Below are 18310 nucleotides of genomic sequence, written 5' to 3'. Positions count from 1 at the left end.
AGAAAAACAAGCACATAAGCATCTCAAGTTACAAAAGTAGAAAAAACGAGCACATAAACATCACAAGTTAAATACATATTTTATTGCATGACCAAAGGATAAATCTTATGCTTTAGTCAAGTTTGCGAAGTATTAGATCCGATCACGATTTAAACTCGAAGGATGCATGGATGTACTCCAAAATCATTGCACATGCATGTTTGTAGATAAATGCAGATTGAAACTGCGAGCTTTAGGAATCATTTGCACACTTACCAGTGCAAGAAAGAAGTAATATATTTTGTGCTGCGTCAAGGGAATAAGTGCGCGTTGCACATAATTTGATGTTGTGGGTCCCCCTGTCATAAAGAATAGAAGTAGAGAACAGTTGATAACAGGTAGGTGCAAGGGCATACGTATCAGGCGAATCTGTCAACATGGTACAGTAACGATTTAGAGTGGCATTTTCTATGATGCACTTAGCAGAACGATGACACATTTAAGTAGTGTGATACAACTGATGATAAAGACCATAGAAATTAAATAACCAGGTTCAAATCACAATGGCCAGTTCCTCCTTATCCTAATGATACTCCACAATGCTGTAAACCAAAGGCACAGGGATAATGCAAGCCAACGACCACTTCAGAAAATTGCTTCCCTTCTCTAGTAATCGAACGCGTGCCCTTCAAAAGAAAAAAGAAAAAAAAAACACTATTAGTTGATCTGTATGACATTATTATAACAGAAATAAGAAAACTTAAATGAAACGAATAATTCTTACTTGAACATTTCATAACTCTTCTCCAGGCGCTCAAGCGTGGCAGCGTTCTCAAGCACAATCTTCCGAGCAGCATCTTCAGGTGGAGAACCTCCCTGATGAACCCACCAATGAGTGGAAAAAAAAACCCAGACCAAGATTAGGAGCCAAAACTGCTAAACTCAGATTTCCTTTCAAGTTCTTATTACAAAATCTTTGAGCTGCTAGAAAACAGAGATAGTTGACTTCGGAATATAATAACAGCCAACATATTTGCAAATCACAGTCCTAGAGATTGGACATACGACAATAAGCAGTTCGGATATGACAACATTAACGCAAGGCTTGACAGAGGGGTAGCATCGCCGGAATGTTTCAAAATGCTAGGGTCCATTACTTAATCTCGTCCAGGTCTGACCACTTGGCGCACCTGCTTGTGTTTGGCAGGAGTACAAAAGGAAGATACGCTTTTCCTTATGAGCTAATGTGAGATGGGGAATACTTAGAAGCAACCACCTTCGGCCGAAGATCAGAAGTGAAGCAAGGAAATCTCAAGGGAGTTGGATGAGATGCTGCTTAGGGAGGAAGAAATTATGTAAACGGTCAAGGGTTGACTGGATGAACGAGGGTGATAGAAATACAGGGTATACTTCCAAAGAAAGGCTACTTGGCGGAAAAAGAAGACTCTCATTATTTATTAGACTGAAAGATGATAAGGGCACTTGGGTTGAGGAGATGGTGGAGATCCAGAAGCTAACTATTGACCTTTTTTTTGAAGAAACTGTATGGTAAGGATGAAGGTGTGGTTCCACATGAGGTGACTAAGCTCCTAACGGAGAAGGTTAGTGCAGAAATGAATGAATCCTTAACAAAACCTTTCTCGGATCAGGAAGTAGGTGACGCACTATTTCAAATTGGGCCGCTCCAAGCTCCTCCCCCATCGCCTTTCCAACCGGCAGTGCCGGCGGCAAGACCCCGGGATTGGGCCAGGCAAGAACAGCAGTAGACGACTCTCAACAGGGGTAAAGCAGTAGACGACTCTGCCTGATGAAAGTGAATTCAGGAACACAGGTACTGACTGGTAACAGAATTTGCTGTGCAAATTGCCAAAGGAGCTAAGAGGGAAAATTCTGCTAAACTTGTGGAGATCTTGGTTCTTAAGAGATGATTGTGTGCAGAGCTCAAGTAAGGAATCAATATTGTCCTCTGTGGCATTCCTGACCCGGTACAAGGAAGACAGTTGAGAAAGGAAAAGACATTTGGATTGCAAAACCTGATCAGATGGTTCCCAGCCATTGGTCTGCTCCTAAAGAGGGGAGGGGACAGATAAAATGAATTCAGATGCCTCCTTCATTCCTGATACAGGCCAGTGCTCAAAGGCCAAGTTTTCACTTGAGTATGCCGTCAGATGAATGCCTGTCAGAGAGTGGAGGAGGCTGCGTTGATTGGACTGAAAACGCTGGAGAGGTTCTACTTGTTTCCCCTTCGTCGGAGAACTGGCTGCGTTGGCTAGGAGAGCTCCGAGTAATGTCACGTACCAGATTGCTGCTCGAGATGAGGCGGCCGCCGGCCGGAGGGGGGAGGCGGCGGGTGGCGGCGGCGGAGTGGAGGTTGGGGCGGCCGGAGGGCGGAGGGGAGAGGCCGAGGGCCGGCGTATGGAGGCGGACCGCCCTCGCCGCCAGGGTTCGCAGCGCCATGGGGGCGGATCGGGGTGGACGGCGGTGTACGGCGATCGCTAGGGCTCGCGGCGATGTCTGGAAGCAGCGGACGGGTGGACGACCGGATGTCTCTGGAAACAGCGGAGGGGTGCCCACGCTCCTGGTATATAGGCCGGTGGGCTCTTCATGGGCCAATTTGGTACCGAACAATCGAGAATAAACACATCTCAACGCTTACCACGACAAAATTGCACCGAACGAGGACAAATATTTTCTCAAAAAACAAAACCGAACGAGGACAAATACCCATGGAACTCGAATTTCGTACACTACAGTTTTCACCCGATTTTTTTTCAAAAAAATATATATAAATGTTCTGAATTAAAAAATGCATTTTAAAATGAGTCCAGAGTTAAATGGGAAAAAGGAGAATTGAAAGCAGAAAAAACAGAAGAAAACCAACAGAAATCACACACCAAAAGGAAGACGAGCACCACTGGTTCTATCTAACTTTTGTATGCGTGCGTGTGTGCGTGAGTATTTTTGTGTAGGTTGTGATAAAAAGTTCCATGTGGAATGTAAAACGTGACAAATTTAAGACCCACATGAGAATTATAGAATATTCTTGCGTAGAACCATGGCAAATCTATGTAATCACATGGCAAAATTACTAAAAAATTGGCTTGCCTTGGGGACACGTGAAAAAAATCGGTACATACAACCGGAAGACGGACGTGGGCTATAGTCTTGGAAAAAATCGTTGGAGGAAGATCGATTGAGGGGTGGAGGAAACGAGACGTGTGAACCGCCCTTTCATAGTAGAGATGTGAAAATAAGTATTCTGTGTCTAGGTTGTGATAAATTTTGCCATGTGGAATGTAAGATGTGAGAAATTTAAGATAAAGTAATAAAACATGTTGGGACATTTGAAAAACAAGGCGTGGCGAAAATAGATGACTTTTTGCCATGGGGACACATTAAAAAAGGCCATGACACTCATAGCAAAAGAAAATCTTTCGCACAACTCATGGCAAATCTATACAATGACATGGCAAATTTTAGAAAATTTCTTCCCTACAAATCATGACAAATGTACACACCCGCATGACAATTTTAGAAGTTTCTAGCGTAGAACTCATGGCAAATCAATGCTATCGCATGCCAAAATTTGCAAGAAAAAATGGCTTTGCCATGGGGACACATAAATGGTTGGCTCGTGCGGCTATTGTGTCGGGCTTTTCTTGTTTTATAGCTATTTTCTTTAGTTTTTACTAGCACATATGCTCGTGCATTGCAACGGGAGATTTTTTGTTTTTGTGAGAAACATCGGGAGGGATAATTGATGGGCCAGTCAAAACGGTCTCCGCAGCAGTAGGGCGACAGAGCGAGGAGTTGCGATGTTCTCACGGTCATGTTTGGCCCGCGAGATCTCTACTCCTAATGTCTCAGTTGGTAGGTCGCGTTTCGGGTTTTATTTTCGTCCCACCATTTTCGTCCGTTTTTTTCGTCCCACCATCCACTGGTTTTTTTCGTAGGTTTTTTTCGGAGGTTTTTTCGTCTGCTCCTCTCGATCCCTAGAACGACGCCGCCGCCCGCCCCTTCCAGCCCCCGCCTCCCGAGCCCTAGCCGCATCCCCAACCCCATGGATCGAGATCAAAGCACCGGCTCCCCGACGCGGCCGCACACCGGCGCCTCTCCTCCTTCCTCGAGCCCCGCCTGCTCCGCACCGACGCCCCCGCGTGGCCCCTCGCCGCCGCCACCGCCGCCCAGCGGGTCCGCCTCTACGACACCGACGACCGCGACCCCTCCCGCGCCGTCCTCACGCTCAAGCGCCACCCGCGCATCGACGCCGGCGTCAGCCGCGTTGAGGAGGTCGTGGAGCCCCTCGACCCCGCCCTCGTCCTCACCTGCGTCGACAACCCCGCCCGTCTCGGCGCGGTCGACTCCCCCATCGTCCGGCTCGTCTCCGACGAGTACGTCCTCGGCAGGGACAAATCGCCGTTCGTCTACCTCGGCGGCTTCCGGAACACCCGCGGTGTGTATGAGCTCGAGGAGTGCGAGGGGCAGGGGCTCGTGCTAGAGCTCGACGAGACACACTTCGATTTCGGCACAAACTACGAGATGGAGTGCAAGACAGGCCAAGGAGGTCCTGGAGCGGCTGCTCACCGTGGCTGGGGTGCCGTATGAGTACTCCCGGAGCAATAAGTTCGCGTGCTTCATGGCCGGGAAGCTGCTTCCGTGACTAGGTTTGTGGTTGGTCTTTACCGTGTCCCAAATGATGATTAAACCGTGGTTGCTATAAAACTTGTGTTTCATTAGCACTTTCTTGCGACAATAGGCTTTGTGGCGAGTGATTTCAAATCTCACAAATGTAATGTTTAGTTCTGTTACATTCTGGTATTTGATAACTTTCATCCAAGAATACTATCTTGGGTGGCAGCATAGCAACACAAGGGTTTGCATTTCAATCCTCGTAAAAAAACTTGTCCTAGAGCATGATCCGACAACCGCTGGGAAGAAGCCGGGGCTCGTATGTTTGGTTCATTTATATACAGGACATACAATCTACTCCCTTTGTTTCTAAATATAAACCTTTTTTAGAGATTTTAATACGGACTACATTCAGATGTATATAGATGTATTTTAGAGTGTAGTTTCACTCATTTTGCTTTGTATGTAGTCCACATTAGAATATCTAAAAGGGCTTATATTTAGGAACGGAGGGAGTAGCTAGGAACAAACTGAATTTCGTATGTCCGCCACACGGTTATGGGCAATGGGCCTGTTATTGCAGTCTCACCACACCATATCTTGTTCTGCTCTCCGGTGCAGATGGGCATCCTTAGATTCACCACCTCCCTGATGAGCTGCTTCTTGTCTTAACCCACCTTCCTGATGAGCTTCTTCTTGGTCTCAGGCATACACGGTCATCGTTGGTATCTAAGTTGCCACCTGACAGATCTGTTCTTATTTCTTATTAGGTACCTAAAAGGCTGAACCTGATCTTTGATGAACTAGAAGGCCAAGATACCAAGGTATGCCTGAGTTCATAGCTTGATTCCTTACCATATAATTACTGAAACATGCAGCGACATATGATTAACCTTTGTACTTTATACTTTGCTAAAACATTTAGGACTCGAGTGGGCGACTCCAAGAATGGGTACTCCTGAAACTTTAGCCAGTGGCCATGTTGATGGTACTTTTTGGGAACAGGGGAGGGCGTGTGTTATTGTTCAAACCAGGCGCCTGATTTTTTTTAATCTTTAGCCAGTGACCACATTGCTGCCCTAAGCGATGAACAGGGGAGGGCGTGTGGTATTGCAGTTAACTATGTGTCATCTGGTCATCATAGTGATTGGTAGATTAAAACCGTAAGCCACCTCTGAATTCATATCGAAGGTAGTTCACCAAGATCTGCGGTTTTTATTTGCATTTTATAAGTTTTATAGTTTCATGTTACTGCTTTAAATACGTAATTATGGTTTCATCTTCCCTTTTTGGCGCCAGTCATGCGAGCTGGTCTTTTTCTGCTTTGATCTCCAGGATGTGGGAAAACACTAATGACAATTTATTTTGAGATTGCCATATTCTTTCTACCTAATTTGTGTTCTGTATAAACTGTACAATGTTTCCTTTCCTGGAACTTTAGGGGCCTGATCAATTGAACAAGTATATTGGGGAGAGTGAATCAGAAGTAAGGAAAATATGAACCCGTGCAAGCACTAACTCACCATACATCCTATTTTTTTGAGGTAATTTTTTATGTTTAGCTGATTGCGTGTGTGGATTTATTCTTTCGGGAACACTTGGTAGTTACTTTGTACAATTATGAATGCGTGGTACATCTGTCATGTGATTTATGAATGTGCAATGCGTGGAATTAAATTGTTTGACCATGCCTTCCTTGTTTAGGTAAAACTAAGTAGTTGTGGCAGCTTTGGATGAGAGAACCCAATTCCTGGTAAATTGGACACCATCAATGAGTTCGTCGAGTTTGATTGAACTCTCATACTTTGAACATGCTCTATTGAAAGCAAGGCCATCCCTGTCATAACAGGTACAGTAAAATGCCAACACATATATGATTGATGTTATGGCAGTATACTTGACTTTGGGGATGACGAGATCGACGGAAGCAACAAGAGCCCATGACTCATGAGTTCAGCAGCGTCTGCACGCCCTACATGTAGTTGTGCACCTCCTCCTCCTGTTTTCTTGCATGTGATCAATGGTTTCAGATCTCTATTTATCATGGATTAGAATATATATTCTGTAACAATGCTTTCCTACATTTGGTGGATTATTGCATTTGTATTTTTTATCGTTATCATCTAGAAGATTATATTCTGTATGAATGCTTTTAACAATGCTTTGTCAGGCTGTTCCCGCCGATGCTGCTGTTCATGCCGTACCCCCAGTGCCTAGCATCACCGGCAACAAGTTCAGCGCTGTCCGACAAGGTGTCCTGCAGGGACAACCTCCGTCGACCTGTCACCAAACTTCAGTATGCATGCTTTGTTCTCTGAAACTGAATTCAGACTTTGAGTACTACTTTTATTTGAAAGAAAATATGTGCGTGATTCCACAACTTATGCCAAAATGCATAGCATAGCTTGGTATACACGAATTGCAATCTGAACGTTGTTCTCGGTGTCGTCGTCCTGCTTTCTGGTTCTCTGTTATCTGTCATCTTATATCTCTGCTTTCTGCTTTCTGGTGCCTAAACCGAACCGTCGAATCTGTAAATATGTACCAGTACCAGTTTGAACCAGGGGATGGTTGGTTGTTTATGTGTGCTGTTAATGAGTTCATTCTGCTCTCTAACTCATTGAATTTTTGGATGTCAATCAACAAGCTTCCCCTGACTGACTGATTGATTGATTTTTGGCCGGTGCTAGCTTGTGTGTCTTGTGTCGGGCGAGGGAGAGGGACGATGTGCATACGGGGTTGCAGTGCAGAGGCGCCGGTGGTTTCAAGTTGCAGGGCCGGGAGGTGAGGGAGCACAACGACAACAACACTACGTCTCCCTTCTCTCTGTTATCTCTCTTTGTACTGAATTGTCCCCTCTTTGTTGCAGAAATTTCACGGCAACCAGGAGTAACAATATTTTTGGTTACTTGGGAATACGATGATGTTCTGGTGACGTGGAACATGCTGAGATTTGGACTTCAATCCTTGATTGTGCACGGGTATGCATGCTTCACACCCATGCTGCAAACATATTTTCATTTTCGAAGAAAGTAATAATACTATAACTACAAAATTCATGTTGCAGATTTATGCTCCATGTAGTATACCTGCCCATTATAGCTTTATTCAGTTCACCGTTTGCACCATCATGTTCTGAAGTTTGAAATGTACTCCCTTTTTATGTAGGGATTTCCGAAACAAGCAGAAGACTAATAACTTATACGACATCAAAGATCTCTGAGATTTTAGAGTATGCACCATATTGATTTACTTATCGATCACACGTATATTGAGTTCATGATGGAAATATACACGAGTATTTTCATTGTATGGAATTATTTTAATTACTACCAGATGGAATTTGGGAATTAGTCTTACAAAGCTTCCAAAATCACTAAAGTTATACAGCTACTACAGAACTGGTTAAAATCAGTGATGTTCTATAATATCTACATGACTGATTACAACACTGCTCATGTGATTTGGTACTTTACTATATGGTAGCTTGTTTTACCCCTGAGGCGAGCTAATGATTGGGAACTTATAGTGCCAAACTGACCTGCATATTCTGTCAAACATTTTGTTGCAATATTTAGGATCAGCATGGAAGCTGAATTTGTCACCTGATGTTGTTTAATTGTGTGCTACTAAATTCATTGGTTGCCAAGCCTTAAAACTATCTGTAATAGCATACCTTGTTTTCAACATCATTGGCTTGTTTAGAATGCTAAACTGAAGAACTGAAGTACTGAACAAAACAATACAGAAGTTAGTAAAAAGTGTTTAAGAGGAATTTTTGGTCTGTAGTCTGTACTTATAAAATCTTGTGGTCATTCGTTTTGACCTGATCCAAGGCAAGGCCTATCAGTGTTAACTCCCAGGCTGTAAAAATTGAATTGATGATTGCATACTCTCGTGTGGATTTTTTATGTGCATGCACGACAACCATTCATTTGTGCCTTTCATCATCAGATCAAATGGCAAGTTTATTGTCTGATTAATTAGAGGTTTCTATTTTGGAATGAAATTTTCTGAATTTTTGCTATCCCACTGGTCCTTACTAATTCAGTATATACTAGGATTTGAAGTTGTGATCATCCATTGTTCTACTGTGGAGACTAGGATAAATGATTGCAGTTGCAGGGCCGCCGCCGTTGCTGAACACAAACGGGGCTCGGAGCAGGCCAAACTCTGAGGTGGACCGGGCAACGGATCATGGAGAGGCGCCCAAGGATTTTTTTTTTTGCTTCTGTTGATTGTGCCATCCAATTGGTTTAGACTTTTCACCATTGCTAATTACTAGGGGAGTATGGGTGCCGGACCTGGTAAGTGGCCTGCACGCTACGCTCTTGCCAAATAATTTGCAACCATGCTTGCACTGAATTTTTATTTATTTCCCGCTGGACCTTACAACAACTTCGTGATGTAGCACTACTTTGCACTAGCATGCACCTGCAGATATAATATGGAAAATGGCTGTCATTTAGAATTACTTCCAAGCTGCATCGTCTATCGGAATGTCAGCCTGAAACCACTGGCTGCCACACATAAAATTTTGGAAGTTGTACGTAGTCCTCCTTCTTTGAGCCAAAATTTATGTCTATGATTGATGAATCAATATAATTTTTTTGTTCAAGCTGGATCCAATAGAACATGGCTTTGGTGGTAGTTCCCAATACATGTAGAATTTCTATCCTTCTATATGTGTACTGAAACTATTTAAGGTCACTATGTAGTAAATTCATCATACTATATGTCCACGGAAACCACTTAAGGTCAAAAGTGACAAGTAGAACCACATGCATCGTTTTGGGTAGTCTAACTTGATTCTATTACTTTTATCTCATAAATCTATGATCGGTGCTTTTTTATGTGGAATATATTCTGGAGCGGTTGCTGGTGTTAGGGATGCATTTATATATGGGATAATTGCATTAGCTATTTCATACGATTGGCATGCAAGGATTTTTCTTCTTTAGTATAACTCTCGGTATTTTTATTGTTTCTTTTATTGTTTCTAGAATGCATTTCCACAATAGAGATGGGAAATGGATAAATCGTTGTCGTCCTTCAGTGAGCAGCCGAGGAGGAGCTCCTCCATGCTGATGATGTGGAAGACAGATACCCTGTCCGCGACGCCCGGTTCTGGCCTCATATACATGTAAGTACCCGTTCGTTCATTAATAGATAGCATATAAGAAAGTGTGCCGTCTGAATTTGGATCATGCCATGCACAAGACTATTCAGATTGTTTTCTTGAGGAAAGTGAGTATTCAAGTTGGTTAGATGAAAGTGTATCATCATTTTTCATGAAAAATAATTTCATAATACCATATTGCAGTGACTTCCTATGTCATCAGCAAATGCAGTGGAGAAGAAGCCGGTTCACCACATGATCATTTATTTTGTTATTGTTTTTTTTACTATTCCCTGTTCCATGTATAATCAGAAAAAATAAAACTCCTCCTTTCGGCCCATACTAGGAGTCTGGAAGTGATACTTTTGTGAGGAGTGCTGGAACATGACTGGATCAAGTGAGACAGAGAACGATGGATGAAAGAAAGAGATCAGAAACGGGATTCACTCTTGACCACCTCATACATACATGTGTAAGAGCTTGTCACCTCATACATATCTCTTGTAGCTATATAGGGCTCTTTTCGTATTCAAATGCTAGATATGTGATCTAGAGATTTTAGACTTTCAGGATTCAACCATCAGTTGTCTTCCTTGAATATTTCTTTATTTTTGTAGGGCAATCTGTTTTTTTAATCCTTGAAGCGCCATTCAGAACATATGATCGTGGTTGTCAAATTCCTGTGAAATACATACCTTTGATCTCAGTTTTATAGGGAAATTAACATGATCTCATTTTTATCATGCTGACAATATATTATGTTATACCTTTGATTTTGGTAATGGTATGTTTTCCCATGATTGCTGTCATTTTGTTGTCCTACATGTGTCTGTGCGTTGGGATATTATGAAGAAAAGTTGCAGCTATCCATACATCATTATTTATGGCAGAAGGGAAATCTACTGAATCACAGTCACATTTCCTAAAACTCTCGAATTCCAACTTAGCGGTGTTGATGACCATGATGAAACTGTGAAATATTAAGCGGTACTTTTCCATTGATTCTTTCATTCTCATCGTATCATTGATGTGACTGTGTGACTCAAGTTTTGATTTCTCCCTCACCTTTTAAGTTCAAAGTAGTATTCAACAAGTTGTTGTGTCGAATATAAATCTCTGAAACACTAGCTACATAAAGGTTCAGTTATATCATCAATAATGCCAATGCTTCTGGCTGCTGTTGCTGGCTCCTAACAGCAAAATCAAGTCTGGAAACATGTGTATGGTAATGGTGTAACAAAAAAAATCGAGAGAGGTTTTGAGTATGCTTTCTTAGCTATGACACATTGATTTAGCTTACTTTGCTAGGATACCAGAACTAGCACTCTACGAGTGAAATAATTTATTTATTTAGCACCATTGTCAAATTATTACTTTGTATTCCTGAAATTTTAATATAACTGAATGTGGTGAAATGCAGTGAAAATATTGTTGTTTTTGATTTAAAAATGGCTAAATTGGAGGAAAGCATTTCTGCTACATTCATCAGCAATACTGCACCATATACTATAGAAGCTTGGGCCACTAAATCAGCTGTTTCTGATGGATCTTCTTGGACTCAACAGTATCAATCTACTTTGCATGTGGTTTATTTTATTCTTTAGCTCAACGGAAAACCATGGCAAGTTCTGTTTTACCTTTAGGGTGTTGTAAAAATGATTTCAATGAGACCAATTAAGTGACTAGCCTATGGAACAATGATGATCTGTTGTTAAAATAAAATAAAAAAGATAAACAAAAAATGATGATCTATTGTTGATTGTCTTCAACAGAAACAAACATGTTCATAGTTTTCTTGTATTTTTTCTTCGATGTGACTCTTTGCCTGACATGTTGATGTTACTATGTATCCCATATTTGATTTCACATAAGGAATGTCCATCCCTGAAGCACAACCTCGCGTACATTGTTAAGTGAACCAGACTAAGTCCGGAAGAAGATTGAAAATTTCAAACGTGAGAATGACAACTACAGGAAGACTATAAGACTTTATATCGATTCTTCTTGTATAATCACTAGAAACGCCTAGGGCCAACTTTATAATGATTTTTTTCTAGACAGGAGCGCCAAGTGATTGAGTCATTCATCGCTATGGACGTGAATATCTGACAAGGGCCACCTTGATCAGAATCGCTCGATAAACCAGTCCTTCCAGAAAGACAAGCAAATCCTGCCAGCAAAATCATATTACAAATAGACAGAACACAAGGCATCCCAGACCACACAAGCAAGTAAATGATCGATATAGAGGTTTGAATGATTGATCCATACAATATGGGAATACATGCTACATGGTAAACAAGTTAGATGGATCAAAGTAATGATGGTCAATAAAGACGGAAAAATCATCGGACGCAACAGACGAGTGACCGAGTATAATGAACTTTTTATAGTCATGGATTAGTCATGTGTTAAACAAGTTCTGTTCATGGATTAGTTATTATCAAGCCTGCTGTTCTTTCTATAGTCATGCGCTATTTTTTCAATTGAACACATTGAAGTTCCTATACATTTTCATGGTTTATGCAAAATAGCTGAGCCTGGTTGTATTATTCATACATATTCAGGATTGTTAGAGTCTAGAATTCGTCGGTTTATGTCGTGGAGAGAGCAGTAGTGTTGTTCATCTTCTGGTTTTGATATAATTACTAACATTTATTCATTTCAAAGATTAGTGGATTAGTGCATGCTAACAAACCCTGTACTGTCAAATCATTGTTCCAATGTCTCTTAAAATATATATTTTCATAGAGGGTCGTTCTGACAAGTGTGGTAGCATGCCGATTCAATAAAAGACCGGCGAAGACAAGATCAAGTTCCGCCACTTCTGCTTTGAAGAGACTGCTACCAAGCTGTACCTCAGCCTCAAGGACAAGAATGACTCCAGTTTGGGGTTTAACATGCTGCTCGCAAATCCTAATACAATATTTGAGTCTCACCATGTTGCTTCCATTATAAAATGTGGCTTCGTGATGGCAGTATTGCCAACATTGACCTCATCGAGTCCACCAAGATTAATAAGTCTGGGATCAAGGATGCAGGTCCCTATCACATTCAGGCACATATATCCTCATATGTAGTCTGATATATTCAATGGTAGATCCACCAGGTATACCATCAAGGTTAAGATCAACATGAATAACTCCATTGTGTAGGGCTAATAACTCCAGGTTCAGTGGGAGGGAAACAATTGTGTAGAATGCCCTATCGTTTGATGTGATATATGCCCAAGAGATTAGGAGTCCTTGATTGTAATATGTGCCAATTCTTAAAGAAAGCAAGGAGTGAAGTAGAAGCTTCACCATTTGAGCACCAAGGACTTATCATTGACTGCAATGTTCATCAGGTTGCTTAGAAGATATAAGAGTAAAAGTATTATCATCTGTAAATATTCTTTTCAAGTGAGATGAGCAGCAGTACCAAGATAGATAACAATGTTAAAGTATCTTTAGATTTTTTTTCATTTTTTGATAGAGCTGGCATTTATTTGGATATAATTTTCCATGGTGGGGAGAGATGACGACGGCGCGGGGTGAGTAGGTTGGGGGAATGAGATATGAGTGTGAGCAATGTGTTGTGGGCTGAGAGAGTGAATCGCCTTTTTTAGATAAGAAGAAAAGGAGTTGTTGATTGCTTTTTTAAGGGAAAAGCCACTGTTTGCTTTGAAAGAAATGTCACACATTTTTTATATAGTGAATAATATCATGTATCCTAATAAGTCATTTCTATGGAATAATTACCAACAAGTGATTCAAAGGTGAGCCATATCGAAATTAGATGTGACCCACTCTAATAGAAGGCACGATGCCACTCACTTCGACTAAAAATGTCACATGTTGTTATCTAGCAGCTAACCGATGAATATATCTTTACTTTTTCGGGTCAGAGTTTAAAACTGATGGCTTCAGATGATGCTTTGATGGATTGGACTGAGACCTCGTCGAGTTTTACACAATCAGAAGAGGTGCATACAAATAATTATTATTTTTTGTATATATTTTGCACATGATAACACAAAAGGTATATTTCTACATATATGTTTATTATTGTAGGGGATGAGAGAGATAAAGATGGATTATGTCGACGTTTAAAAACATCGACAAGGGTTCCCATGCGATGTCATTGAAAGGCGCAAAAATATCATCAAGTTTTATACACCAACATGAAAAAAATTAAAGGCCCGTGGCAACGCACGGGCATTGTACTAGTTCACCGAGTCTTCCGGCCAGCGAAGGAATCATTCAAGGCAGGGGTAGCCTATGATTGAACGTGCATGTCTTGCCGTATTATATTCGCTTTGATTTGGTTGTTATGGCTTTGGATTCTCATCATTTACAACGTTTGTTTTTGAAGGTCTATACTCCAGGAGATGAAGAAAAAGGATGCCATTGCATATTCAGGTCCAATGGTAAATGCTTCCCTATATTCTTGATCCACATATAGCTTGTTTCTGTGCTGGTCGAACAAAACAAGAACATGTTTTCTTGCTGGTGGAACAAAACAAGAACAAATATTGTGTGTGGTTTGACATGTTTTGTTGAAAAATTCTAATTCGATACCCATCCTTTCCCTGAATGATTTACGTACTCTGCATTTTTACTTGTCCTTAACTTATATTTCGATGCTCATATTGCAGGGTTCAGCAACTGCTTCAACATTGTAGGAAGAAGTAGGAGTAAATTCTTGTGGTTTGGAACTGGAAGCATCAGTAAAAACAGTAATGGAGGCAACAACAACTTAGAGAAACTTTTTTTTATTTTGGTCTTCTGTCATAATTTTAATTTTGGGCCCAATGAATGAGCAAAGACTCTCTTGTTAATGCCCGTGAGAATATGTGTAGTATAGTATATCGATCTATATTTTGAGGGAAGGAGAGTACATAATTTAATCACAAGGTACGATCTCATTTACTTTTACTATGGCATATGCTTATGCTCAATTTTCGTAGCCTGACCAAGTAAGCACGACAAGAAATGAAACACTATGGATTCTTGAAGTAATCTCAGAGATATATCTTCGCTGTCAGTTTCAAATTACTCTTTCTCTCTCTCTCTCTCTCTCTCTCTCTCTCTCTCTCTCTGTGTGTGTGTGTTCCATGAGGTAATTCTCTTTCTTTGACGTACAAGCATATCAAGTTAGGAATAATATCACTATGGTTGTGAAGTTATGTGTTATACAGTAGGATCTTTATGTGCCAATCTCAACCGGGCGGCAAGCCGGCAACATCCAATTTTTCTTTAGGCATTGAAAATGTTTGAAGGAATGAAATAGTCTGCATACTGTTGTATCTTAATTTTTTGCAGTGTTCTAGCAAACAATACATTGTTTTTGTGTTCAAACAAGTATGTTGAGTTGATGGTTTCACTGCTTTATAATTTCCAAGCAATGAACTTTGACATATCAACTTAGTTATTTGGTTTAGTTTAGGTGCAGGTACCCACTAACGTCGAATCTCTACTCCTAAAAGGGGAGTATGTTTTACGTCGTTTAATTAGTCATCCACCTCGATCAACTCCCTGTCGATCAATTTTTTTCTCTTGTGCCACCGTTTTCCCCTCCTTGCACCGTTTTTCTTTTTTAATTTATTGTTTTCCCCTATCATCCTTAGTCGCGGATGCCTCTCTCTCACCTCCTCCCACATGAGTGAAACTGATCCTCCCCAATAGCCCTAGATAGTAGTGTCAAGGCAATCCTTGCTTTCCTTTCTGTTAATACATGTCGCCGGTGTTTGCTTTGTTGTTGATAGATTTTTATCCCAAACTATGGTGTGTGTGTGCATCATGCCATGATAGTTCTTGGTTGATTTTTATCCCAAACTATGGTGTGTGCATCATGCCATGGTAGTTATGCTCATTCTCTCCTTCAAGATAATCTTGTCGTGTGCTTTGGTGCAGCAAAATCCCCCTTCCTATGTGCATGTGAACGTAGTATTTATGATTCATTTTCTTGATGAAATAGTTCAACTGGCTTTTTATGAATCAACACAATTGTTCGTGGTTTTTTAGTTCTAAAATTAGTTACATGATCGCTTCCTCCAACATATGGAGAGCAAGATCCAGGATCTAACAAGCAAAATCTAGACAATAGGAGCAGTTTAAATTATCATAAATTAACAACCAAGCATGACATTATTTGTAGGACAGATCCACAGCAGTGTTAAACTCCTAGGAGTAATTGTTTTATGTAGTTTCAGCGAAAAATAGTAGCAGTATTCACATGAAGCAATTACAGATCGGGGAAGGGGGGCAGGAAGGGAGAGCCTCGCCTTGAGGGGAAGGCGGACCATGCTCGCCGCGGCTTGGCTGCGGTAGAAGACCGGGTCCGGCGATGAAGGCGACATCCCTCCTTCTCACCACGTCACACTACTATGCATCAAGTATTCCTAGCAACATCCGGACGGCCACCCATGGCTAGCTCGTACGAAGAGCGGCGAACTATTCTGCACCAACCAACCGGATCTGGCTGACTCCATCCTAGACCGGAGGCCGCGTGGGCTCAGTGTTGGTGCGGCGGCACAAGAGGATGTCGGGCGGAGAAGGAGGTCGGCGATGCCGTGGCGGGGAGAACAAGATACGAGCGACGCCTTTGAGGGTTTTGAGGAGAAAGGGGACATGACAGATGGCGGGGAAAGGAAGTGCCGACCGACATCATGGATGGAAGAGGAGGATGCGGTGACGTTGCTGAGGGAATGATGGCGGCAGGGACAGGAGCATACGGGCGTGGAGGAGGAGCGCCGGCGCCATGGAGGGGAGAGGATGGCATGTCCGTGCCGCGAGAGGAGGTGACGACCAACGTCGTGGAGGCGAGAGGAGGGGTGAGGCGACAGCATGGAGCGAAAAGGAGGCGCCGTGAAAACAATGGTTGTGAGTGTACACAGTGATAGGATTGCCCTGTCATGTGACCGTTGTGTCGCGAGGATAAGGTTGCCTAGGTGAAAAAACTGTTTTTTTTAATAAAACAACTGTGTTAGTCTCACTTTTGTTTTTATATATGTTTATACGTTTCACTTTTCATTCATCAGAGATAAAAAGAGATGGATTCAAAAGATGCTTTCAAAGTATCAACTGACGTAGGAACTAACATAATTATGATGGACCAGACTAAACCACCATGGGAAGAGGTGCATAGAAATAATTCTTCTTTGTATGTATATTGAACATGATAATACAACATGGGCATTACCTGTATGATTATTTTTGCAGAATATGAGAGATAGAGATGGATTCTGGCGACGTTCAATTAGAATTCATCGACAAGGGTTTTGAGGCGACGTTGCTGGAAGGGGTAAAATTTACCAACTTTTTTACAACAAAATGATGTGCAAGCAGTGATATCTCATAAAAAACAAATATAAATATTATCGCACAAGGTGTTTTCTCAATGTGATTATTGGACTTTCCTTCGTCATATTGTTTTTTGTATTCAACTAATTTGGCTCATTTCTTATACTGGTTTGGCTCATTTTTGTATCATGATGACACACTATGTCTGTGCTTCTAGAGATATTACAATCATTGAATCAACCATGTCTGCCCCAAGAAAACCAAGTTCGTGGACATTGGAGATGCCTTGTTATGAAACAACGAGTTGGAATACCTTATAAAAGTTTATATGTTCTTGCACGGCGGTGTAAGATCAATCACTTAAACTTTGTACATAATAATATAAACCATATATAACATCTAATAACATAAATATATTCTAAATGTGTAATTATAGGTGGTAAATGCTTTATATATATGCATGCTCACGGCCATCTACGAACATTGCGAGTGAAAAGGTACACATTATTAACACGTTCGTCTTTCGCCAGATAATAAAGATGGAGAAAAAGACATAGACCCATCAAAATATCGTGATATCATACAACATGTTAATATTTATCTACAACAAGATAGGTTACTCTCAACTCATTATAATGATTCATTATTATTTATCTAATTGTGTCGACGACTTATATGATATTTACACCAACTATTTCTACTGATTTACATTTCCGGGTCCTATTGGTATCTGTCAGTCGTCAATGCCAAAAAACTATGAGATTCAAGTATTGGACTCACTTGATGCTCAAGTCAAACGGAGTGACCTTACTACTACGGTAACTACTATCCGTTATTTTTGGTTTATGATTTCTAAGCTACTACTTGTCGATTTATCTTTCATGTGCATTCATTGGTCGATACATCTTGTACGTCATCGACAAACATGCATGTCGTGTATATATTCTGAATCCTATCCATACATCATAGTAGCTAGATATTAAAACTCTGAGGCAACAACGAGCTCGCAATACCACAACACGTACATTTCCTTCCAACGTGCACGAACGGGTAAATTCATATATTTCATTATCATAACAGTCAAGATACAAGCATTTATTGTTGTTAATACTATATTCAAGATAATATTAAATTAGGAAATTGCATGGATATGTCTATCTATTTTGTTTTTTATTTTATGCTATTGTGGAACGGTGGAGAATTGGTTCGTCCGGTTTGCACGGTAAGTATTATCCGTTGCACATTTTTAGACCTTCCACGCGAAATATTCATGCTAACTATGTATATTGTTGTGCAGGAT

General features: G+C 41.0%; 1 protein-coding gene and 1 pseudogene across 1 annotated transcript; one reads left to right on the top strand and one right to left on the bottom strand.

Annotated features, from left to right (window-relative positions):
* Positions 1-371: 371 nt before the first annotated feature.
* On the bottom strand, positions 372-2541 carry LOC125524583. Its single transcript, XM_048689615.1, has 3 exons — positions 2278-2541; positions 764-855; positions 372-665 (listed from the first exon to the last, which is right to left on the bottom strand). The coding sequence occupies exons 1-3, from the start codon at positions 2434-2436 to the stop codon at positions 563-565; spliced, it is 354 nt and encodes a 117-aa protein (XP_048545572.1). The 5' UTR covers positions 2437-2541; the 3' UTR covers positions 372-562.
* LOC125518087 lies at positions 2435-13972 on the top strand (annotated as a pseudogene).
* Positions 13973-18310: the final 4338 nt, after the last annotated feature.

Source organism: Triticum urartu, chromosome 7 (genome assembly GCF_003073215.2).
Source record: "Triticum urartu cultivar G1812 chromosome 7, Tu2.1, whole genome shotgun sequence".
In the NCBI taxonomy this organism is placed as follows: Eukaryota; Viridiplantae; Streptophyta; class Magnoliopsida; order Poales; family Poaceae; genus Triticum; species Triticum urartu.
Note: the sequence above shows the minus strand (reverse complement) of the source record. Positions and strands in the feature narration are given on the sequence as shown.